The sequence below is a fragment of the Leopardus geoffroyi genome, chromosome A3 (assembly GCF_018350155.1).
Source record: "Leopardus geoffroyi isolate Oge1 chromosome A3, O.geoffroyi_Oge1_pat1.0, whole genome shotgun sequence".
Taxonomy (NCBI): domain Eukaryota; kingdom Metazoa; phylum Chordata; class Mammalia; order Carnivora; family Felidae; genus Leopardus; species Leopardus geoffroyi.
In genome coordinates, this window is record NC_059336.1 from 54345753 (window position 1) to 54371370 (window position 25618).

Genomic DNA, 25618 nt, shown 5'->3' on the forward strand with positions numbered 1-25618 from the left:
TCCCAAGCAGGCTCCATGCCGTCAGCGTAGAGCCCAATGCGGGGCTCAAACTTATGTATGAGATCATGAGCTGAGCCAAAATCATGAGTTGGACACTTAAGCGACTGAGCCACTCAGGCATCCCCAAAATTAAGACTTTTTAAAGCAACCACATCAGAAGTTTTCTGGAATAGTCTTGGCAAAAAAGAAGCCTTGTAAATAATCCAGAAGATGGGGCCTATAGTCTTTTACATGTTGTTTTTGCTTTCTTGAGGGATGGTCATGGTATTGGAAAACATATACTTACCAGGTTTTTCCATGAGCCTGTGCAGTACCTAGAACCCCTTCCCAAAGATACTGTCTTCCTGTTAGAACCATCCGGCTTCCGCTTTCTCCTAGTCTTGGTGGCTCATGTGTACTGAGCCTCCCAGATGTGCTTGGGCTTGAAAGACTGTGATAATTAGGGTGAATTAAGTAGAGACCGAGCTCACAGCCTAGAATATTATGCTCTTGTGTGGAGGGATCATTTCTGCCCCTTGTGTGAAGATAAACTGTCATCGGGCTCTCACCCCTGGGTGAGAAGAGTGTTCGGAAATAGCCCCGGCCCCTGAAGGCACTGTGGTGATTCCTATGCCATCCGGGCACGACAGGAGATTTTCAGGAGGGCATGGGTGGTGAGTGAGTGTCGGTGGGGAGGGTGGGCATTTTTTGGTGGGAGGGGATGTTTTCTGAGAAAGTTACATTGGAGAATTCACCATGGGAACTGTTTTTCCTAGTTTGCCTGTTTGCCTGTGGTTTCTAAAACCTAGCCCCTAATGTGCCATTACCTAAAAAGAGAGCAGTGGTCCCTGGTTAGGAAGAGGGTGGGAGGCCAAGGAAGTCCCTGCAAGCCCTCTTGAATGGGCGCTGAAGCCATGTACAAGGAGGACTCGTTTTGGCTGTGGTATTTCAGATCCCCCATTCCTTGGCTCGCTGTGATGGTGGTGACATTTTCTTTCACCTGGAGCTGAAGTGCAGTGGCACAGAATAGAATTTGTCTGGAGGAATGGCTTTCCTATACATGCTATTTGACAGGGAGACATTGCTTCCCAAGGGCCTCTCTGCTGTGTGGCAGAGAGCAAGGGTTGGGGATGGGGATGTTCCAGTGAATGCCTGTACACAGGGGAGTCGTGCAGAACCCAGTCATTTCACCATTTGTGGCTTTAAAAACTACCCTCCGACTACAACTCTAGTGATGGCAGTACCGTATAATGCTCAAAAAGCTCTGGGTTTGGATTAAAATGGAACTGGGTTCAAATCCTGGCGTTGTCATTATTTAGCTGCTTCACCTGCAAGCTTCGTAATCTCTTATGTAAAACAGGTATAGTGGTATTTTACCCTCAAAATTATGGTGATTATTACAATGCGTTATCAGCTGCTTAGTGATTGGTGCCAAAATCCAGGTTCTCAGAATGTCTCTTGCTCTGAACTAAGTGGTCTTCATTGTCAGTGCAAATCCAGATTCTGTCTTGGTATTTAAAGTCTCACATGCTGTAGCTGGACCAAATTTTCACTAAGACCTTTCAGAGCTGCAGCAGAAACTCTTGCCTTGTAGCCTCACCCTTTCCCATCCCTGGTATGCAGCACACCCACTCCCAAGTAGCCCAGCCGGGAATGAGCTCCTGGCCCATCTCTCTGCTCAGCCAGGCCCATCTCGAAGCAAGACCCCCTCGCCCAGTCTCCTTCATCAGGCCAGAATCCCCCAGAGCTGGTGATTTGTCATTGTATCCCCACCCTTGTCCTGTGTCCTTCACGAAATAGGCATTCAGTGAGTGAAGTCTCATTATTAACATTAGTTTCCAGTGTGTCTTTTTGCTCGGGAGCCACTAAGCAGATCCTCAATAAATAATCAGTCAATGAGGGGGCGCCTGGGTGGCTCAGTCAGTTGGGCGTCCAACTTTAGCTCAGGTCATGATCTCACGGCTGGTGAGTTTGAGCCCCGCGTCATGCTCCGTGCTGACAGCTCAGAGCCTGGAGCCTGCTTCTGCTTCTGTGTCTTCCTCTCTTTCTCTCCCTCCCCCGCTCACGCTGTCTTTCTCTGTCTCAAAAATAAACAATGAAAACAAAAATTAAAAAATAATCAGTCAATGAAAAACAGAAACTACCCCCCAACTGTCATCTCAGGGTCTGGTTTTATGTACACAAGATTTGCAAAAACAAAGCAAAAGATTATTTCCTCCCGTACGTTAGTGCTTTTATGTCAGATTGGTTTTACAAATTAAAAACCTTGCTTGCTTTGGATGTTCATGTTTAATTCAGTGTCTGAAAAATTGGTCTTCCTCCTGATTTGCATGCTGTATCTGGGACAGATCTCAGAAAACAGTCAACTCTGGAATCAGATTGACTCTCGTTAGAGAACAGGCCCAGATTACTGGGCCCCCATGTGTTTTTGTTGCAGACAATTAGACTTTCTATTTTTGTTTAAAGTTCTTCTAATTGCAAAAGCAAATTACTTTTTATGAAGAGTAAAACAGTAACAACTAGAATTTCAGTGCTACAGAAATGCCTGTATCATACGGTCTGATTCTTAGGAATTCAGAATATTTTTAATGTTTTCCGTGGAAATCACGAACTTCCATTTTTGTCTCCTTTAGTTGACCAGATATACCACCTGGCCTCTCCGGCCTCCCCTCCAAACTACATGTATAACCCCATCAAGACGCTGAAGACCAATACAATCGGGACGTTAAACATGCTAGGTAAGTTGTCCTTCTCCTATTTCGCAGCTGTTTTGGGGGAATGTTGTAGGCAATCCCAGGCATAGGCCATCGACGTTCTATTAGAGCTTCGTCTTGGACTTTAGACCCCTCCCTCACCCCTGGAGTGACTTTACGAGCCATCAGAGTTGTCATGGGGGACACCACCATCCTAGTAACCAGTCTGCACTGCCACAGTTGAATCCCCTGAGAGTGACCCCCTGTCACTGTGACTGTGTGTGTGACTGTGTGACACCTTCCTTCACTTTACCCAGTGATACATGGTGTGTGTGCCTCTGAGCTGGAAGAGGCACTGGCAACTCTGATCCAAGGCCAGGTCGGTGCGGACTGCACGCACAGGGGTTTCAGGAGTGCTCCTGGGAGGAGCAGAAAACCAGCCGACCTTGTGAGGTTGTCCAAGCTGAGTGCCCAAGTCTAGGCTGAACTGCGGGATTCACCAAAGGGGGCCACGGGTGCGTGTTACAAACAACACGCCGTAGATTGGTAGCTGTGGATAATGCGTACCTATGAATGCTTGAAATCAGAGGCATCTTAAGTTTGACACAGGTTTCAAAAACTGGGAGTTTTGATTAGTTGCAAAGTGGGGAAAAAGGAACCACTTTTTAAAACGTCAAGTGAAAAATGGATTTAATTATGGTAACATTTAAGACAGCTTCTATAAATGGGTTTGGGAAATGCAGCACTAAATTGTAATTCGAGGGGAGCATGGAGACAAGGGACCGAAAAGGATGCCAGAGACTGATTTTCAGTCCTCTTAGACTAAACAGTTTGAGGGGTCCAGCTCTGCAAGAAATAGATGATTCATTCTCCTAGTGCAGAAGGGGCTATGTTCCCTTTGTTACAACCCCTGCCCTGGTCACCAGACAGAACAGGGTCTCCCTTCTGCTCAGAGGTAAGACACTGGTAGAGCTGCCTGCTGCTCCCACCCCTCCCCACACTCCCTCTGCCGCCCCAGCCGCCTCCTTCGTACCCAAGTGAGATACAACAGAGGAGCCACCAAGCACGTGATGTTTAAGAAGATAGCATCCATTGTGCAGTCACTGTGCCCAGGCACCGTCCTGTCTTTTGCCAGGGAACTTGGTGTTTCCTGGAGAAGGCGATATATGGGCCCAGGCACCAGTGACACCAAGGAGGAAGGGAATGTTCCCAAAGGGAGGTGCCAGTGAAGTGCTGTTAGAGTTCCAGGCAGAAGGGACTCGTGGGCCATGGGTGAGATTGGACCCGGAAGTCCTGAAGGAATGATAAACTCCTTTCAGGAATGACAGGGACAAAAGCTGAAGGTGGGGGACGGTCGCTCGGCCGCAAAGACTTAAGAGGGACTTCATATTCCAGACGGAGAGAGGTGCTGTCATTAATCGCTTTGCACTTGAGACAAGATGCAGTGAACCCCCCCCCCCCAGCCTCTTCCTGGTGGGGCCCTTCCCTCTCTGTGGCTCCCCACTTCTCTGGGCCCGTGCTCGGTTTCTTCAAGATGAGACCCCTTTGTCCAGTCTCTGCATAAACATCTGGGCACTAGAACAACACAGGTGGGGCTCCCCTGGCTCCCCGCCAAGGGGTCCTCACGATGATGGAGATGCTCTGGGTCCTGAGTGTATCCATGTCAGTGTCCTGCTTGGGACATTGTACTCTGGTTTTGCAGCCTTTTACTGTTGGGGGAATTCAGTAGAGGCTATGCAGGGTCTTTCTCTGTTGACTTTGTATGACCACATTTGACTCTACAGTTACCTCAAAAGTGTATTACAAAAAAAAAAAAAAAAAAAAGACACCCTGGGGTCCTTCCTTTTGAAACTGCTACCATTGCGTCTATGCAGTGATGTGGTACAGTGATCACTCGGCAGACTTCCGAGGACTGAAATAGGAGTGAAAGAGACAGACCTGTGGTGTTGGTAGCCTTAGCCTATAAATTCCAGATGCTGCTACGTCCCTTTTTAGCATTTATTTGTTCCAGCACGTTGTGGCATTTGCACAGATGATCTCCAGATCCTTCCTGTTTGGCAGCCCTGCTCTCTTGTTCTTGGGCGTCTTCATGGCTCCCTGCTTTCCTCCCCTGGGTGCTCCCACACCCACACCCCAGGGCCCCTCATGCCAGGGCCCTTCTGTGTCGCCTGGCTGCCTCCAGAAGTGCCCGCAGGCTGTGTGCATACACCCAGCTCCCAGCCCTAGCACTTCACAGACACCTCGCTGGACCTCTGCCCCGTGGGCGGGCATGCATGTAGCACTGGGTCTGTGGCACCTCTGGCCTGTCGACCCGGTGGCATCTGTCCACAAAGGCTCCGAGGGGGAGTATGTTTGGGAGCCATTGGGTTAAGTGAAGGGCGATGGGCCTCTTTGGCGCACAGCTGCCGTGAGCCTCTGATGAACATTGGGACTTTGTGAGTGCCTAGAGACTTTCAATACCTACCTGACTCCCATCGAGCACAGTGTTCTAGTCCATTCTGCCTGCAAGGGGTCTGTGCAGGAAAGCGTTTAGAGCCCGACACAGGGATGTCATGACTCGTTTTGGAGAAGGGGCTGTTGCAGCCGAGCCTTGAAGGAGATGGCGGGGGTGGGGGGGGGGCGGTGGAGGGGCCCAGCCGGCGGGGGCTGGCTCCGGCCCAGTCAGAATGCCAGGGGGCACGTCGAGGAAGTGGCAGGTGGGCCGCGTCACAGGGATGGTGGAAGGGAAGGTGCGTATGGCCTTGCCTTCTGCCTGCTGGTGGTAACCCCGAACCCACACCTCACCAAACTAACAGATTCTCCATTTGGCCCTGCCTGCACCTGCACCTACAAGTGTCCAACTAAATACTGTGCCTCTGAGGTTTCCTTTGTGTTCTTCTATTTTGGTTTTTTGTTTGTTTGCTTCAAGGTAGATACAATATGAGTGGATGGTGCACAGGGCACAGATGATCAGATACAATTAATACTAAAAAACTGCATCAACTGGCCACAAAAACATGCATGCGCTTCTGTAACTTCCTCGTTTCCCTGAGGTTGTCAGCTTCCCTGATCGTATCTTTGCTTTCTGTAGGGCTGGCAAAACGAGTCGGTGCTCGCCTGCTCCTGGCCTCCACCTCGGAGGTGTATGGAGGTGAGTGGTGGGGCTCCCCCAGCCGTGCTTGCTCTGGGCCCATGGGACTGTCTCAGGTGAAGAAGGAATCAAAAATGAGTGCAGGATTCCGTGTGTAAGACGGCCCAGCCCACTCTCCCTGCTTGTGCGCGAGCCAGCAGCGAGGCCACCTGTCAGCCACCCGTGGTCTGCTCTCGGAAAAGGCACGAACCCCTTTTCCTCCCGCCGAAGAACACCCTTGGACGACCGCTTCATGTCACCTTGCCCAGGAGGCCCCGCCATTTACAAAGCCACAGAGGGGTGTTTCCCATTCGGCTCTGAAAGGACCCCAGAAATCATGCAGTAGGGATTTTTTGGCCAGGTTAGCTGGAGCACGTTATTCTTCAGTATGAGCAGTGGGTGCTGTGAGCCTGACCCACCGAGAGCTCAGGGGTTGGCTTTTGCTTGCTTGGCAAAGAGATATGTACTGATTGCCTCACCTGTTGTATAACGACTTCTGGAAGAACCTAAAGTAGGGAATGCCAGAAAACCATGAGTCTTGTTTTGCCTACCTGCAGAACTTTACCTCCCCTCCAGGCCCATTAAGCCTGCCTGGGTTAGGAGCAGGATGAGGGGTGCAGGTTCAGCCCCAAACCAACGGGTGCAGGGTTGTGGAGGACGGCATTGTTGAAGCAGCAGAAGCTAGACCCTGACGTGCAACTTACCTACTTCACATTACTGTTTTGGACAGAGAAATGAAGTGAAGGGGCAAAATAGGAAGAGATGCTTTTTTTTTTTTTTTTAAATAAGGGAACTGAGTGAAAAAAAAATCTAGAAAAAGAGGAGTTCTACTAAATGCAGTTCTATTCTTTGTAATTCCTGTGAAAATGAAATCTTGGCAGTTAAAAGCGTCCACCCCCTACCTGTTCCCCTCATTGCTTTTAGAACAGACAGCTGAGTGGGTTTGCATTCCGCCTCCCTGTTTCTTTCCATAGCAAGACTTCACAAGGGGTCAGTTTCCCTTTATAAGTCATTGGATGATTCCCCTTCTCTTCCTCTGATGAGCTTTATATATCACAGTTGAGAGGGCTGGATTTTTTTTTTTTTTTTTTTTTTTTTAATTTGGAGAGAGAGCACACAGGGGAGGGTCAGAGAGAGAGGGGGAGAGAGAGAATCCCAAGGAGGCTCCACACTGTCAGCGCAGCAGCGTCTGACGCGGGGCTTGATTCCATGAACTGTGAGATCATGACCTGAGCAAGATCGAGAGTAGGACACTTAACCAACTGAGCCACCCAGGTGTACCTCAAAGGGCTGAATCTTTTTAAATGTCTCAAATATAAAGGTACTCCTCATATTGGCCAAAAGGGCACAGTGAGTGACATCTTTTCCCTGTCCAGCCTTCTTCCTCCTCTCACTTCATTTATTATCTGCACATTTGATGACAGTTTGTCATCAGTTTTTAGGGTTCTTAAGTAACATCAGGGTGTAACTGGTCTGCTCTGATGTTTGAATAGTGCAGGAAACTGGCATTTTGTGGAGTGGGTGCTTAGTGTGTTAGCCTCACAAAATGCTGAGAAGGGGAGACTAATTGGAAATCAATAGTGACTCTAGACCTTTACTTTTATCACAGAGAGTGGGCACTTTTAAAGTGGTGTCTTGAACCTTGGGCACCCTGGACACTTCAGCCCAGGGGTGCCGATTGAGGGACAGATGCATGCGTGTGCCTGGTCTTCTTTCTTACCATTTGCCAAATTTATGATGGTCTCTTTGGAGTCTAGCTTGCCTGGCCCTTGTCAGAAATTCCCAGAAAAGGCCTAATGTCCATCATCTGTTAACATCTGTGTGAAACTAAGTTGCTGGTTTTCTTCTCTCAGGGGGTATTTGCCATAGACCTCTTCTCTCATCCTGTAGTAAAAACATGCCCCCTTCTTAAGAGAACTTTAAACCACAGCACTGGATAGAGAGGTCTGAACCTGCCCCTGGATTCGGCCATGCTGCAGGGGTGGGGGGCACCAGTCTCCGAGGGGGGCCGGCCGACTCGGGCACCTGTGTATTCGTGACTCTGTATCCTTGAACTGCAGTCAGATTTTGGCTATAAGATAAGCACGAGATGAATTTATAACACAGAGCTCCTGTACACTGTCCAGGTTTTTTGGCTGTGGCTGTATAAAATTCCTAGTGTGCCATATAAATTAGGTATCCACATTCCCAAAATACACTTGTGTTAAAAAAGAATTTGTTACTAGGTTTCTTTAAATGGTCTGTGCCTTTGGCACATCTTAAAATGTGATTGAGTTACACACCAGAAAAACAAAAGTTGGGAAATATAAAATGTGTGCTAAGGGAACAAGCGGTCATTTGCCTCAGGGACGCTCCGTCCTTCCACCTACACAGACCAGGGTACTAATGTCTCATTGAGGCTCTCGAGTCTGTTCTAGGGTTGCTGGCACGTGGGGAAGTCCTTGTGTTCCACAGAGGTGCTCCTGAAGTTATTTCAAGAAGTACAGGCTTTGCTGTAGTTACATATTTTATAAGTATAAAGTTGAACCATACATCCCTTCACATAGATTACATTTAATTATAGCTTGTATAATTAAGTGTTAACAGTTTACGGGAGAGGGGCTTGCAGTTGAGAGAACCCTGGTCTTTTACTTTATTTCTTCCCCTGTAAAAATACTGTCCAGCCTGTCCCACTGGAACTTAGAGAACGGGCAGTGCAACATTGATCAGGGTCTCTCCATTTGTAAATGCTTACCCTGGTCTTTCTAGAGCAGTCTCTTGCATTGTAAATATTCATTGTTCACGATGCATACAAGCTTGATGAACACATGGTCTCACTTTCCTGCACTCACAGATCCTGAAGTCCACCCTCAGAGTGAAGATTACTGGGGCCACGTGAATCCAATAGGACCCCGAGCCTGCTACGATGAAGGGAAGCGCGTTGCCGAGACCATGTGCTATGCCTACATGAAGCAGGTATCGGACCGCATCCTGGGGGGGGGTTGGGGTGTAGACACATGGAGCACCTGTCCCGTCAAATGCAAAGCGCCATACAGGAATGAAATGCCGTGATTAAGTGGCTACTGGGAGAGTTTAGTTTCCCACTACTGTAAATTAATAGTATTATCAGCAGCTTTTCCCGTGTATGTCCGTTTTAAAAAACAGTTTCCTGGAGATGCATTCTTTGGTTTGGAATGCTGTTACATGACTATGAATGGTACATTTCTTTATTGCCTAATTGCCCATCAGCAGTTAGTAAGTGCCCGTGTTTTCCTGAAGCCTTCAAATTAGTGAAGTTTATTTTTGTTGTTCTTTACTTTTCTTCTGAGTTATTTAATAGGTCTACAAATGAATTCATTATTGCTTTAATTTGAACTTTTTTAGGAATTGTTGTTTATATTTATTTCATACTGTTTCCTGCCTTCTTAATTATTCATTGCTGTACTGGAGGTTTCTCCCATGGATGGTGTCATGGGGCAGATCTGGTCACCCACATGCTGTAGCCAAAAGAGCCCACTGACCAAGAGGTGGAGGGCCTCGGTTCTCACCCCAGCTCTGCCTCCAGGCAAGGACCCAGGCTAGTCCATCCTTTCCTTGGTCACTGTCCCTGAGCTTGGACCAGCTTTCTGAGGTCCCCCCAGACGTGCCCTCTAGTAGAGGGAGGGATATGGGCATAAATCATTGTGGACTGCAGTCAGATGGTGTGGCCCATACTCCTAGGACTTAGAGACTTGATTGCCTGTCCCTGGGAGCAGCAGGCGACCTCAGATGGCAATGAGGGGAGAGGCGTTGTCAATGTGACCGGCACTGAGTGTCCCTGAGCATCTTTCTTTTTTTCAGAGGAGAGTTGTCAGGAGGGGTTTTTTCCCTTATATTTTTAGTGAAATACCAACATTAAAGACCCATAAAATAACCGCTGCCTATGTGGGCATTTATTTATTCTGTCTTTTTTCTCAGCCAGAAGCAAAACTAATTGCTTTCTAAGCTACTTTGGGCAGTCGGCTTGTATTATCCATTTATTTTAAGAAACATTAATCAGTGGACGCCTGGGTGGCTCAGTCTTCAGAAGCGTCAGACTTTGGCTCAGGTCATGATCTCAACAGTTTGTGAGTTCAAGCCCTGCACTGGGCTCTGTTCTGTCGGATCTTCTGTCTCCTCCCGTCTCTGCCCCTCCCCTGCTCATGCTCTCTCTCTCAAAAATAAATAAACATTAAAAAAAATAGTTTAAAAAAGGAGAAGCATTAATCAGTTATAGAAAGGGCATAACTTTCTCATTCTTGAGTCCAGAATACCTTGACCCCGCAATTTAAGATTGCCTCCCAGGGCATCTGGGTGGCTAAGTCAGTTAAGTGTCCGACTTCGGCTCAGGTCATGATCTCGCTGTCTGTGAGTTTGAGCCCCACATCGGGCTCTGTGCTGACAGCTCAGAGCCTGGAATCTTTCAGATTCTGTGTCTCCCTCTCTCTCTGCCCCTCCCCTGCTCTCACTCTGGCTCTCTCTCTCGCAAAAATAAATAAATATTAAAATAAAATGTACATAAGATGGCCTCCCAGATACAGAGAACAATGTCTGGATATGTTGGTACTTGAGAAAACTAACCTGTGTTCTTAAGGGGCACGTGTTGCGATTTTATTGTATAAAGAGTTTGAAGACTTGTGTTTCTCAACTGTTTTCTTTTGCTTTCATTCTTGTGTTTCTTAGTGAATTTTTAGATAGGTTAAAGCTGGTGGGCAAATAGGTCATTTTAATTGAACTTTTATTCAGTGAGTCTAAGGAGTGTCTATAGGGAATAGCTATCTCCTCAAGGTATGAGCTCATGGTAATTGTAATAGTAATAATATAGCCAGCATTTATTGAGCACCGACTATATGCCAGGAACTGTGATACACATCCACACACTAGCTAGGGTACTCATTTCAAACATAAACTACCATTGCGTCCGATTCATCTGGCTCATGATATCGGGAATGTAGCATCTAGATAAATCTGGATCTGTCAGCATTTATGTTTCTGCTCACGGAGGTCTTGGGAGGTTAATGCTACAAGTAGCATTACTCTGAAAACTGTAAACTCATGTTCCCGTTAGAAGCCCCTTGTGTGTACAGTTGGTCTGTGCCTAAGTGTCCCTGATAAGAGCCCTGTCAAGAGGGTGTCCCTGCATTGCAGGGGCTGTCCTGGTGAAGGACAGTCCCTCACTTGAATGATGCCTTTACTGTGGAATGTCTGGGATGTGCTTCACACACCGAAGGCCCCGGCAGACGAGTGTTGTGTGGATGGAAGAGTCACATCCATGGTCAAGTTAATCGTGTGCTTCTCACTGGAACACCAGGGGCTCTACCTGTGGGAACTATGTCCTGGTACTAGGTCTGAGAATGCCTTGTGGAAGAAAGGCTCTGTGCTTTTGAGAAGATTGGGGTCTCGGCTGACAGCACCAAGTGGCCTGTAGACTTGTCCAGACTCATCACATTGTTTAGCACACCTGTCCAAGGACTCGTGTTGGGGTGAGTGTTACAGTCACTGTCATCTGGAAATAGCACATGCCCCTTGTGGCGAGTTGGGACTCGTAAGCAGATGTGATGCAACCGCCTTCCGCCGTAGCACTGCTCCTGCTCCTGTGGGGTAGCCATTAGGTCAGGGAGTGGCCGTGCCTCTGGGTGGCAGGGTCATGTCTGGTTCTGGTGGCCACACAGCAGACAAGTAGAGGTCATGCCTCCTGATGTGTGGACAGCACAGCCAAGGGCTGTGCACTGGGGCGGAGGTCACTGGCCTTGCCCGAGTTCTGAGAGGCCTGTGAAGAAGGCACAGCATGGGCTTCCCACCTTCACCCCACTACTATTTGCCTTACAAATAACTCTGCTTCCTTGCAGGGAGAGCCATGGGTCCACAACTGGGCCCCCTGCAGCTTCTCTCTCCCTCCTTAGTCTGAATCCATGCTGAGGAGGAGGAGAGAAACATTGGTGCATTTCCTGCAGTCGAAAAGTGTTTTGTGTTCCTGCTCTGGCAGGATGCAGGGCCAGGAATAGAAAATAAGAAAACACAGATGAGCAGGAAGGAAGAAAAACTGTTACCCGTAGTCCCATCCAGAGATAAAAATAAGGACAAAACAAATAAAATAAACGCCGCCATGTGAAGACTGTGAAGGATGTAAACGTTTAGGACCCAAGTAAAATCTTTTACTCGGGATTATTACATTAGCTCCCAGAAAGAGTAGGTCGGACACTTCCTGTCCATATGGGGTTGGCTCCTCTGGGTGTGGCCTGGTCTGAGGGAGTCAATGTTGGCCCCTCGGGGTGTGGCCTGGTCTGGGGCAAATCAGACCATCTTTGGGGTTCTCACTCCCAAATGACTGATTTTCAGAACTCTGACTTTGCTGCTGCTTGTGCTTCCTTAGTGGATGTAGCCGTGTGGACCCTAAGTGCTCAGTTCAGTGCCCCGCAGTTCTGGGGGTGCTGCCCTGCAGGCCTGTTCTGGGTGGCGCAGAGCAGCTGGACCCAGTGGGCTGTGAGGGCCTGCGGTGTGCTGGCCTCTGTTAGGGCTCAGCCTGTAGGGCGTAGTCTGTTTAATATCCCCTCATTCTCATGACGCCTTGGAGGTAGGGGTGGGTGGCCCATTTTCCAGATGGGAAGGTGGGCTACAAAACTTGTTCTTAGCTCCCCCGCCTGTAAGTGGAGTCAGGACCCACACTGGCGGCAGCGCATGCTCCTTGGCCCTTTCCTGGTGGTCCCGGTGGGGCATTGCGGGTGAGGAAGCTTGGCTGGGCGAGAGAAGGTGCAGCTCTGAGTCCACGGGCGTCGGCGCTGCCCTGAAGCACACGTACTCAGTGAGGACACCCGGGCCGGCAGTCCACATGGCCTTGCTCTGGAATGACCAGCCGCTGATAGAGCGGTGAGGTTAACCACCAAGGAACTGTGCCAGTTTATAGTTATAAATTCAGCCTTTCAAGATAGCAAGATACATTCAAAGCTTCAGGTGTACAATTTATGCTGTCTGGAAACAGATGAAAAAAGAATGACCAGAGAGAAGGATAAACCATCATCCTTTGGCATATCTTTACTTATTTCAATAACTTAAACTTTTTTTTTTTTTTACATGACACATCTCCTCTGAAGTGTCAGTTGTCACTTCATTGGGAAGACCCCATATGGTATGTGGTTGTATCTTACTCTGAATAAATCCAATGGGTAAGGATGGAGAATATAATCAAGATGAAAAGAGGCATGAATAATCTTGGTCTAAAGATTTTAGAGATGTTTTTCTAAAGATCTAAAGGACGATTTTCCCTTTTCCAAAAGATTCTCAGAATCCTGAGTTTGTTTTCATGTATGGAAATATGCTAACATGTTCTAAATAGAACCTGACTTCCCAGAAAAATCTATCGCACATACACGTTTCAGAACACATCCTTTACAGAAGGAGAAGCTCCCGTGAGTTTCCTTCCAGGGGGTGGAATGAGATGGAACCCAAACAGGATCGTCACCTTTACAAAAACACGTGAAAGGCAAAAATAGCATTCAGGGTTGGTTTTTCAGCGAGCCATTACAGAGGCTGTGAGCCCTCCCCCCACCCTCCCCGAGCGCCTTACCCAGAAGCCACACACAGCATCTCAGCATCGCGCCAGGTGCCAGAGCCTTGACCTGTGTCCGGGACCATCTGGGCTTTGTCTCGGTTTGTTCTGTTCATGTTAGCAAGGTGTGTCCTTGGGTATCAGAAAAGGCGAAGAGAGGTTACTTTTGGAGTCCGGGAATGCTCAAAAATTTTCCCATATAAATTCATGGCGATTGCTTCTTTGTTTTATGTCATCCCAGCTTATGAAGGGTTTCATAGAAACTCTCTACTTCTGGATCCCAGGAGAAACCTGTCCTTTGAACTTGTCAGGGAGGAATTAAGGTCTGCGTTCTTTGTGCACTTGGATGAATCTGGGGACTTCAAATGTGGGGACTTGTCCACCCGCTGTGGTCAGTGGTTGGTGTGCATTTGAGCTCACGGCCCCACGTGAGTCTGACTCTCTGGGATCTGTGGCCCACCTACAGGACTGGGTCTGCAAAACAAGCCACCATTCATAAAACCGTAGATTGGCCAAGCAGAAACACTGAAAACTCAAAAATCATCTAGTCCAGTGGCCTTTTGGGTTTTGTTTTATTTTCTGACACCAGGGTACTTTTTTGTTTTAATTTTTTTTAATATTTATTTATTCTTGAGAGAGAGACACACACAGAATGTGAGCGGGGGAGGGGCAGAAAGAGAGGGAGACACAGAATCTGAAGCAGGCTCCAGGCTCTGAGCTGTCAGCACAGAGTCTGACGTGGGGCTTGAACTCGTGAACTGTGAGATCATGACCTGAGCTGAAGCCGGACACTTAACCGACTGAGCCACTGAGGCACCCCAGGGTACTTTTAAAAAATTACATAGTTGGTATATATGTTTTAGTTTGAAAAATATATATTCAGCAAGCAGCTTATAAGTCAAATATTTGAAGGTAGTATTCATCCGTAGGGGTTAAGACTCGTGGCCTGGAGTTGCCCAGTGCCAGCCTTGTCCTGTCTCCTGGCTCCGCGGCTTACTCGCTGAGCACCTGGCCCTCCACACCCCACAAGTCCCAGCTGGAAACTGGCAGAGTAGTACTTACCCCTCCTGGCTTCACCATGCGCTGCACAGCGAACACTCTGGGCTGATTGTTAAGACCAAAGCAGGGCTGTTGAGGGTGATTGCCAGGCAGACACGTAGCTAGCGGCCCCTGACCTTGTGTGTCCTCCTCCCTCCGCCACCACTGAGAGCGAATTGGAACTTTTTAGCACTTTGGAGAACCCTGCATGGCAAGACTGCTCTGTGTTCTGTAACGGCCTGCAGACCTCATCAGGATGCATTTAGGAGAGGTCGTAGGGGAATTACCCAGGTCACTGTTCAGGGCCTCACGATCCTATTGCTTTGGGGACGTGAGTGCACTTCTCCCAGCGGTGTCAGGAGGATTATGGAAGCATCACAGAGTCAGGCCCGTCGTACCCAGGAGCACTTCTTGTTTCTTCTGTCCCCATCCCTGCCTTCCGAGCAGGCTGCCCACAACCGCGGAGTGGGTGGCAGATGGTCAGCTCTTGGTCGGCACCTGCTCTCCCGAAGCAGGGCTTCTGTGTTCTGTCCTCCGGCACCTGCCATCGGCGAAGACAGTGACTGTGATCATGCTGTGTTGTTCAGTAGCTGGCGACAGTAGTTGCCAAGCAATGATTGCATTTTAAAAGAGAGCGTTTGAGGGAGAGCTCATTTAATCCCTGCTGGCAGCATTTCTGTCCTCTGGAGATATTTGGGGAGGAAGGAGTCTTTGTTCCCTCACTGTATCTCTTGAGTTACCACTGGTTGATCAGTCAGGCTTGCCTACCAAACCCTTCACCCTTCTTGGGCCCTAGAAATAGGGGAAGAGACCTTCTGATGCCAGCTTACCATCTGGGGTTGTGTATTACTGCAGTCTGGCCACGGTTTCCAAAGCCCAGTTATCGAAGCAAGCCACGTGTTCTTTACCTGCGTGTGCTTACATATGCTCACTCGGGTGGCACCCCGAGCATTGTCTTCTCTTAGGTTTCCACTGGTTTTGTGTTGCTGTGTCTCAAACTTGGAGGAGTCACCCTAATGCTTGATAAAAACTTCCTGATGCTCGAAGTCCTAAGTGAATGACTCCTGATCCCCACCCAGGACAAAACCACGGACACAGTGAAACCCAGCCATTCTGAAAGACTCGGCAGTTCCTTTTCCGGGTCACTGGTGTGTGTGTGCACGCACGCGTGTGTGTGTGCACGCACGCGTGTGCGCGTGCAGAGATCCTGCAACATGCCATGGTGGAAAGTCACGCACCAGCACGGTAGTCACCACGACTCTGTCCCTGGCAGACGGAAGGTTGAATATGAGTTAGGAGTTTGTGCATGCATTTGCTCATTGGTCCTTCAGAGGAGGGTCTCCCCGAAGAGGCATTGCAGCCTGTAGGCACCTTCTGGGGTTTCACCCAGGGAAGTAGGCTTTGTGTCAGACACTGGCCCTTTCCTCAGGTGTGAGATGGGGAGTAATTATACCTTCCTCCAAGGTGCGTACCTGTCCACCCACCAAGCTGCCACCATAAGCAGCCGTGTCAGTATTTGTTGACTGTCCACCCTGTCATGCAAGGGCCCTGCAGGATCGCAGGGGATGAGGGCTGTTAGACTGTGCGTGCAGAATGGGGGTGGCCTTTGTGTCCTGAGGACACAAACTTCAGAGCCACTGCATGAGAGGAGAGCGGGTCTTATGTTGCATGAGCCTTGGGTTTATGTTGATTTCATTTGAGAGCTATTGATTTCATGTTTGAGAGCTGGAATTCTCAGAAAGGTAAGGTGGCTATCCTGGTAACCACACCTATCCAGAGGCATTGTCCTGTAGCACCTAAGTTTATAACCCAAATGGGAAAACCATAAAAACAGGCTCCTTTACATCCTGGTCAGTTCATGTCTTCAGAACGCGGCTTTTATAAGGCCTTGTTCTAGAAGGTTGTTCCAGAGGATGAAGTCCAGAGGATGAAAGCATCTGATTTGTTGCAAACCTTACATAGCCCACGAGCTTCCCCCTGCTGGGCACGTGGGTTTGGCTCTTGTAAATTTGCTGAGGCTTTTCCAGTCTTTTTCTAGAATAATGTCGTACTCATCCACTTCTGATCTTTCCTCATCTTGACAATTAAATGCAAGTGGCTACTTTTTGAGTTCTTTTCTACTGAGGTCAACATCTCTGCTTCTTTCTCCCCCTCACCCCATTTTGGAAATATTCTCTGGTTAGTTCAGTACAGAAAAGAATGATTTATTCATGGACCTAGAATTAGAGCTCATACCTTAATCCTAAAACTCTGAGTAGCTCATGTGAGCATTATAATGTATTGCTGGGAGGCCCTAGCAAAAATGTAGCCTTCTGGTTTCTAGAAGTGAGCTGTTTGCTGGATCCATGCTTCCCAACAGTTTCACATCTTGGTGCCCATAAAATTGCTAATGTTTGTCTAGCAACTGGGACAGAGATAAGGCTGCCGTGAGCAGAGGTGGCCAGCCAGGTGGTTCCAGCCACAGGGAGACCTCATGGGCCCTTGGGACACTGTAGCTCATCACCTCTCAGTCATTCCAGTGGTGGTGAGGTCTGTGCATAATCAGCCCGGTTAGCTGAGGGTCCATTGGCTCCTAGCCTGTGCCAGATCTGAGGCAGTAGAATTAGAAAAGATAAGAACTTTCTGGTCAAGTAAACACAATAGCAACTACTGCTTTTGGCTGCCAGGCCCGTGCCAAGGGTTATGCAGGACCGGCTTCCTTTTTATGATCCCCCTGTGAGGTACGTACTGTTCTCTCCAAAGTATATAGTGCAGCTCAGTGAGAACAAGTGGAGTTGGAGGGCACATGAGCCCCTGGGCCTCACGCTGCCATCCTGCCTGTCCTCAGACGCCTGGAAAATACGTGTCTGTAGTCTAATGGGTGAAACAAATTAGAGACACAGATGCTGTGGAAGTCCACTAATTCAGGGTGTAATGCAAACATTTAACTTTTTTTCTGAGAGAGAGCGAGAGCACACATGAGCACATGCACAGGGGAGGGCCAGAGGGAAAATCTCAAGCAGGCTGCACATCCAGCGCAGAGCCTGATATGGGGCTCAATCTACTGACCGTGAGAGCATGACCTGAGCAGAAATCGAGTCGGACACTTAAACAACTGAGCCCCTCAGGCGCCCCAAAACATTTAACTTTTCGATTCATGAAAAAGTAGCCTGTGAAATTAAGAATTGCATGAGATAGTTTAGAGAAGCCTTTTGGGGTTTAAAAATGTACTTTCCTGGGGGCACCCGGGTGGCTCAGTTGGTTAAGCATCCGACTTCGGCTCAGGTAATGATTCACCGCTTGTGAGTTCGAGCCCTGCATCAGACTCTGTGCTGACAGCTCAGAGCCTGGAGCCTGCTTCAGATTCTGTGTCTCCCTCTCTCTGTGTCCCTCCCCCATTCATGCGTTCTCTCTCTCTCTCTCTCTCTCTCTCTCTCTTTCTCTCTCCCCCCCTATCTCTTTCTCTCTCTCTCTCAAAAGTCAATAAAAACATTAAAAAAAAAAACTTTCCTGATTATAGATTTGAAAATATACTTTTCTTGATTACAAAAGTACTACATATTTCCCATGATTATAGCAGCACTATCAACAATAGCCAAAGTATGGAAAGAGCCCAAATGTCCGTCGATGGATGAATGGTTTAAAAAATGTGGTATATTATAGACAATGGAGTATTACTCGGCAATCAAAAAGAATGAAATCTTGCCCTTTGTAACTACGTGGATGGAACTGGAAGGCATTATGCTAAGTGAAATTAATCAGAGAAAGACAAAAATCGTATGACTTCGCTCATATGAGGACTTTAGGAGACAAAACAGTTGAACGTAAGGGAAGGGAAACAAAAATATAAAAACACGGAGGGGAACAAAACAGAAGAGACTCATAAATATGGAGAACAAACTGAGGGTTATGAGAAGGGTTATGGGAGGGGGATGGGCTAAATGGGTAAGGGACACTAAGGAATCTACTCATGAAATCGTTGTTTCACTATATGGTAACTAATTTGGATGTACGTTTTAAAAAATAAAAAATAAGGGGCGCCTGGGTGGCTCAGTCGGTTAAGCGTCCGACTTCGGCTCAGGTCACGATCTCACGGTCCGTGAGTTCGAGCCCCACGTCGGGCTCTGGGCTGATGGCTCAGAGCCTGGAGCATGCTTCCGATTCTGTGTCTCCCTCTCTCTCTGCCCCTCCCCCGTTCATGCTCTGTCTCTCTCTGTCTCAAAAATAAATACACTTTAAAAAAATAAAAAAATAAATAAAAAATAAAAAAATAAATAAAAATAAAAAATTAAAAAATTAAAAAAATTTCTCTTACTATAAAAAAGAAGTAATACATATTTATTGGAACAAAAATAGAAAGATTTAAAAAACACGTAGAGGAAAGCGAGCACCTGTAATCCGACCATGTAGAGACAGCCATTCTAAATAATGTTGGCATGTATCTTTCCAGGTGTTTTAGATACCAACCTACGGGGGGTGCCAGATTGTCTTTAGGTTTTCACTAAAACAAGTTTTCCAGTGGACCAGATTGGGAGTGTAAGACAGCGTGGCTCTTCAAAAGAATACCCGTATGTCCCTTCTTTTCCAGGATAAAGTATTTGCTTGTTTTTCTTCAAATCAGCTATTAAACATTCATTGACATTTAAATCACTACTGACTAGTAAACCTGCAGGAAATACTGTGTGAAGAAGATTATAAAGGACTATGCATGGCATGGTCCTATTTGGGAAATAGATATTTATTTGCTGGGAAAAATTTTTTCTCCAAACATGTTTTCCCCATGTACTGTTTAGCTACCTCGCAGGTTTTCTGGCAGAGGGTTGATGCCAGTGGCCTGATAGTGGGATCAGGGACACATTTGAGTTTGGTATAACTGTGTGCAGTCCTCATATTTGTTAACGAATGCATCATGTAGACCGAACCAGAAAACCACTCTCATCTAGGAGCAAAAAGCCAGACATTTTCAGACTTCCTTTATGGGCCGGGCACCAGAAACACGAAATGAACTGCATCTCACGTCCTCTTCTGCTGTTCCAGGAAGGCGTGGAAGTGCGGGTGGCCAGGATCTTCAACACCTTTGGGCCACGCATGCACATGAACGACGGCCGGGTCGTCAGCAACTTCATCCTGCAGGCGCTACAGGGCGAGCCGCTCACGGTTTGTGCGGGCCTCGGGTGGGGGGCAGAAAAAGTTGGCAGTCTGCCAGCAAGTGACAAAGGAGCAGTGCTTCTTGGTTCAGGGAATAACTTTCCCGCAGTTGTCCCTTTGCGCGGGGCACATCCTGCTGCCCTTAGTGACGAGGAGGGAAGGCGCGGGCTAGAACCCAGAAGAGGAGCAGCAGAACCTGGTGGGCTTGTTCTCCAGGCGCACAGATAGTCTAGTGTGCGGGCTACAGCCTGGTCCATGCTGCTCGGGCCCTGGGGTATGTCTGGCCGCACCAGCCTGCCAGCAACCACCTTTCTGGACATTGTTCTGGCCCCCCATCTGTAGCCAGGGCTGTGTGTGTCCTCAGTGACCCTCAGGTTGCTAAGTGAGGTGTCTGGGGCAAGTCTTGGCAGTTGTCATGGTGACGCCCATACGCCCTCTGCTGGTTGCACTCAACCCTGGGAGGCTTCAGGACCCTGGTGGTTTGGGGTCAGTGGTTCAAGCGTAGAGTACAGGTGAGCACCAGCCGCCCGATGCCCTCAGACACCCCTGTGGCATCAGGATGGGTAGCTCATCTCCACCACCCCCTGTCGCCTCCTTGGGGAGGAGTGGCTCTCGCCTGCTCTCTGTGGGGTTTGCTGATTCAGTTCAGATGGTTTTCTTTGGTTTTGCTCAATCCTCAGTTCTCTCTTCCTCTCCTCTTCCTGCTCCTCTGCCCTCCTGCCTCCTTTATCCCTCCTCCTCCTCCTCCTCCTTCTCCTCCTCCTCCTCCTGTCTGCCTCACATCTTCCAGCCCTGTAGCCTCTGCGTCCTTTCAGGCTCAGTGTTTGGTGGACATCCAGGGTAGATAAGGGTCTGGTTACTCTGAAAACTGCAGGATGGTTTGCTTATCAGCTGAGTGGATTCTGGGGGGAACATTACAGCTCTGTGTACATACGTATCCATCCATCTGTCTCTCAATAGAGTAAATTTACCGTCTCCTATTCAGTGACGTTTGCATCCATTAAGTCACTCAGTGCTCATGACAGATGTGGGGGACACAGATTCTATTAGCCTGTTGTCCAGATGGGGAGACTGAAGCTCCATTAAGTCACTCAGTGCTCACGACAGATGTATGGGGCGCAGGTTCTATTAGCCCACTGTCCAGCTGGGAACACCGAAGCATGGAGGTTAGAGGAATTGCCCAAGCTTATGTGGCCGGACAGCGGCTGCCAGTCTGAGCTGGAGCCTCTGCTCTCGATCGCTGTTCCCCGTGGTGCTCCTATTTCTTCTTGGCTAGGTTGGCTACTCCGCTGCCTATTCAGAACAAAACGCTGAGCCTCTTACAAGATGATGTGCCCCCTGATCCAGGGCAAGACACATGTTGTGGGTGACTTTTGCTGCACACATGCGGGAGAGAGGTGAATCCAAACCCTTTCTCAGGGTGCCACACACCTGCTCCCCCCTCCCACTTACCAGCTGCTGGCTCCAAGCCTCGGGGCCTGCAGATGGCCACACCACGGACACCCTGGCTCCTTTTCTTCTTACTCCATTGGCACAGCCTGGTGGTCTTTCCCTAGAGAGATCCAGAATCCGGCCCCGTCTACCTCTTCTGTCAGTGCCCCTGGCCCTCATGCCATACACTCCCAGTTTATTGCCCTGGCCTTCCAGCTGCTCATTCTCCCTGTTGGGGGCTCTCTGCCCAGCAGCCAGGGGAGCCTTTAAAGATAAGTAGAAGCTCGAGAGCTTTCACCTGCTGAGAGCGTGATTCACGGGCCTCCCTGCATACCCCAGTTTTTTGCCCCACTGCTCTGCAACCCCAGCTTTTTGCTTCTACCTTTCCAGGGAGCACGTTCCTTCCAGGCATCTCCCTGTTCAATCATCCTCTCATCTGGACCATTCTATATGTAATGACACCCACCTGCCATTCTCCCCTCCTAACCATGCTTTCTGTTGTTTTCCTTGCACTGATCACTGACCGAAGTATCATTTTTCCAGCCACCAATCCCCTCTCGAGTGTCAGCTCTGGAATCAGGAACTAGTTTCATTCATGACCGAGTCCCCAGCTGCCAGAAGAGTGCCTGGTGCCCAGGAGGCGTGTGATGAGTGCTGGTCAAGCTAACGACTGGGTTTATAGTGGCTGCTTGCCTTTGTGATGAGCACAAGGGCTCTGGGGCTTGTTCTGGAAGTAGTGGTCTCAGTGTTACTGAAAGCTAAGCTGCCTCTCCTCCGTGTTCCCCTTCTGCCTGCTGTTTGGGCCCCCCGGGTTCCTGCACGGGGACCCCTCAAGTCCAGCTGCTTGGTTGAGAATTCCTCACCCTCAGGGACACTCCCAGAGCTTTTTTACCCACTGCCCTCGCTGACTATCTTCACACCCGAGATCAGAGCTGCTTTGTTTGCAGAGCAAACTGTTAAAAGCTTTCTGAGAAACAGCTTCTTGACTGATTGCCTTTTGGGCTGCAGCCAGTGCTCCAAGTGTCAGGTGGGAAGCAAGTCCTCACCCGCCCAAGAAAGCACCTATTGTGGGCAGATGGTGGTAACTCATGTGTTGTCTCCTTGCCACCAGAGCTTCTGTGCCAGGGACCTGGCAGCAGGACGACTGGTGCCGAGCAGGACTGCGACGAGTCCAAAACACGCCGCGTTCCATCTTTTCTAGGCGCCTCTGGTGGCAGGAGTCCTCAGGGAGGCTTTTCAGAAGTGTCTGGTCCCTCCTGTCACACAACATTCTATTTCCCTTTAGTGATTTGATGGAGTCGCTAAACTTTTTGTCCTTTGCTGCCCCGTTGAGATAGCCTCTCTTCTTTCGTCAGATGGCTCTGTGGAGAAGTCTTGGAGGAGGAGGTCATGTGTCATGACTCTCTGTCAAGCCCATCTTGGGGAACACTTTGCTTAACGAGGAGGTACAACCATCCTTTCCCTTCCTGTTCATTGCCAGCAAGTTCTTTCTAAGACTAAAGATCTCATTTGTAGCAGCTTAGTATCTTGCCTTCCCTTTTCCAAGCTGGGTTACTGTGGTCACCTGCCTTCCAGCTGCTATTTCCCTGAAGTCTTTTGTTATCTTATCTCTGGGCAAATACCATTCTTTGGACCTGTCCCCGCCTTGAGTCATAGACCTCTGTTAGGGTGACTCGGAATATTTTGCTGAGTTCTGTGAGTCACGCACAGAAGCTCTGTTCTGTCTAGCTTGAGCACACAGAAGCTCAGAAAATCCTGCAATCCAGTTCAGAAAGTTTAGAAAATAGTTGAGTATGGTTTGAGGAGGGCCAGCTTATTAAGTTTATTTTGAAGAGACTTGAGTTCATTCAGTTTAAGCACTGGCTCGCTCACATGTGACCTATACACACATTCACAGTGGGGCTTAATTCTGTCTTGCCACCTTCCTGTGATTTATTCCAACTTGCAGATGACATTGATTTTTTCTGGATGTGTAAGAATTGGAGTTTGAGTCACAGTCTGTATCTTTTAAAAAGTCTTGCTGTTTTTCTAAAGGGAAATTTTAGAGAAACCCTACTTCTGAGACCAAAATCTGCATTTTATTTATACACTGTTTGTATCCACAGTGTAGTATCGGAAGTGCTCTGTGATTTGGGGCCTTCGTTGACAGAGGCACGAGGCACAGCAGTGGGGTTTGGGCTGATGCATGCGCCCCATGCTGCCCCGCAGGGCTCCTCATGCCTCGCCCACCACCCCCGTGTTCCTTATCCTCTCTGACAAGCTCCTTGTGGTGCTCTTCGTGCTCCCCCTAGTGCTCCCCTGCAGAGCTCGCTATACTCCTGCGTGTTCCTCATGACCCCCATGCTCTCTGTGCTCCCCTGCAGTGCTTCCTGTGCTACTCTCTGTGCTCGCTACATAGTGCTCCCCATGCTCCCTGGCTGTCCTCCCCATGACCCCCATCGCCCCACAGTGCTCCTCATGCCCCCCACGTTTGCTGCGTTCCCCCAAAGTGCTCCCCTGTGGTGCTCCCCTGCAGTGTTCAGTATGCTCCTCCCCTCTCCCCTGTGATGCTCCCTGGTAGTGCTCCTTGTGCTCTTGGCTGCCTCCCCGCCCACTGGCTTCCCTCTCCCTTTTGGGAATTCCTGAATCTCCGTTCTGCTTTGACCTGCACACAGCCCTCGTTACCAGACTGAGCAGGACCCTGAATCTCCTTGCTCTTCTCTCGTCCCATGAAGCGAAGCCAGAGCTGCTAAAAGCCCTGCTGTCTTCTCGTAGAGGAAAACTAGGCAGCCGTGGGAGCTGTGCCATACTCACCGGCTGCACCAGGCCCTGGGTTGTTCATGTTGTAGCATTTGTTGCTTATCTGCTTGTTGTCAGGACTGTGGGTGAGATTCGGTGCCTGCCCTGGTGTGCCTTATGGTTGGGCCGGGGGGTGTGCAGGGCTCCGGGTGCTCTGAGGTCAGGGTGGGTGTATTTTCTGGGGAGAGGGGCACATAGCATCTTCTCTCTCACACGTGCACCCTTTCTTTATTTCTTCACGTTGCACACAGTGAATTGTACACACAAGAATTCAAGGTAATCGTATTAATAAATACTGGGGATGTATATAGGGAGATGGATTTAAACCAAAGCAGAGATGAAGGATACGACACTCTACAGAAACTTAAATCCAATAGGACTTTATAAGGATGCAAGGGAAGAAGGGTCCGGGGGCACCGCTCACAGTGCATTTGAACTAAGTGCACACACTGGAGCACATCTTCAAAGTCGATCATCGACAGGATCCAGGAGAGTTGTGCGTGGGGCTCCCCGGGATCCTTGCATTCCTGCCACAGCCTGGGCATAGGGGTCCTCCCATTGCCTCCTTCTGTAACAGGGACTTTTCCGAGGGCCAGTTGCTACCCCACTTGGACATCAAGTGGGACCTCCGTGGAAGATGTCTGTGGTGGGGGTGCTGCTGAGGGGCTTTTGTCTCTGGGTCTCAAGGAGACAGACTGAGCCCCGCCTCTGCCGACTCAGGTGCCTACAGCTGGGGAGGTGTGCCTGAGGACATCCTGGCCTCTGGTCGTCCCTGCCCCGTCTGGGAGGGCCCTCTGAACAAGGCCACTGTGCAAAACACTCAACAGACGCAGCTTGCTTGAGTTTTCCCTCTGGGTTTACAACGTTTTGTGAGCATCGCCATCACGATTCTCATAACTCCTGTTGTTGAGAAGGTGTGTGGTGTGATTCTTCAGAGTCGTAACGCTGGCAGCCCACTTAACCTGCCCCTGGCTCTGGCTCAGCCAGCCCACGGCACTGGGTCCCGTCAGGGGGACGGGGGGGCTCGTGGGAGTAGAGACCACGCCTGCAGCCAGGCACGTTGAAGGCCGTCGCCGCTCTGCACTTGCAGTGGGCTTCTGTGCGTGTTGCCGGCACGTGGCAGCAGACCACCTGACCCGCTGTCGCAGGGACCTGACCAGGGGCGGCGGGAAGGTGCAGGCAGAGAGGAGTGTCTGCACCCTCCGTGTTGACTCTGCAAGCCGGGAGCGGCAGGTACATGGCCAACAACCAACAGTACAGCTTTCACATCCGCAAACCTATGCATCGAGGATGCGGTCACTCGGGTTGAGGGGGGTCGTCTAAATCGGATCACATTATAATGAGATGGGAGAATGGCTCAGTGCCAACTGGTAGGCCATCGCTGACAGCTGAAGCTACAGGCCGTTCTGAAATTACTGATGCGGTGGGGTAGGAAAAAGATCCCCGGACTTGGAGTCAGGGTAGACTTTGCTCTCCTGGATGTCGGTCACTGCAGCGCTCTGAGCTTCCATGACCCCATCTGTAATGAGGTTGTACGAAAAATACTACGGGCGTCACACCTGCAGGACCCCTCGGATGGAGGTGGATTTCCAAGGGGACGAGCCAGCATTGCAGTAGTGGATGGCCCTCCCCCACTCCCAATTGTACTTCCTACTTACTGGGCCTGAGGCTTCCTTTCTGACTTGCCCAAATGTAGCAGAAGGGCCAGCAAGACCAAGGCTTTGGGTTCAGGCAGAACTGCCCGGAAAGGGTGGGTCTGCTTCTGAGAGGTGCACTCCTCTTTCTTCGATGTTTTGTGTCTTGTAGACAGAAGGCTCCCTAAATCAGTTCCCTGGGCTTTTCTCACTGGGAGGGCCTTCGCCCCAGTAGGTCAATCTGATGCCCCTTTGACGTTGGTATATGCAAATGTTTATTCAGGTT

General features: G+C 49.3%; 1 protein-coding gene and 1 long non-coding RNA gene across 3 annotated transcripts in view; one reads left to right on the forward strand and one right to left on the reverse strand.

The window, feature by feature from the left end:
• UXS1 (UDP-glucuronate decarboxylase 1) overlaps nucleotides 1-25618 on the forward strand; it is a 96981-nt gene that overhangs the window by 59862 nt on the left and 11501 nt on the right. For both annotated transcript variants that reach the window (XM_045445543.1, XM_045445542.1), the window contains exons 7-10: nucleotides 2613-2717; nucleotides 5743-5802; nucleotides 8615-8736; nucleotides 19379-19498. In XM_045445543.1, the coding sequence (XP_045301499.1) occupies nucleotides 2613-2717; nucleotides 5743-5802; nucleotides 8615-8736; nucleotides 19379-19498 (407 nt within the window). The remainder of the gene's footprint in view (nucleotides 1-2612; nucleotides 2718-5742; nucleotides 5803-8614; nucleotides 8737-19378; nucleotides 19499-25618) is intronic.
• Nucleotides 13121-14498, reverse strand: LOC123580599. Its single transcript, XR_006703376.1, has 3 exons — nucleotides 14387-14498; nucleotides 13343-13456; nucleotides 13121-13237 (listed from the first exon to the last, which is right to left on the reverse strand). It is a non-coding gene; the product is annotated as an uncharacterized LOC123580599 (long non-coding RNA).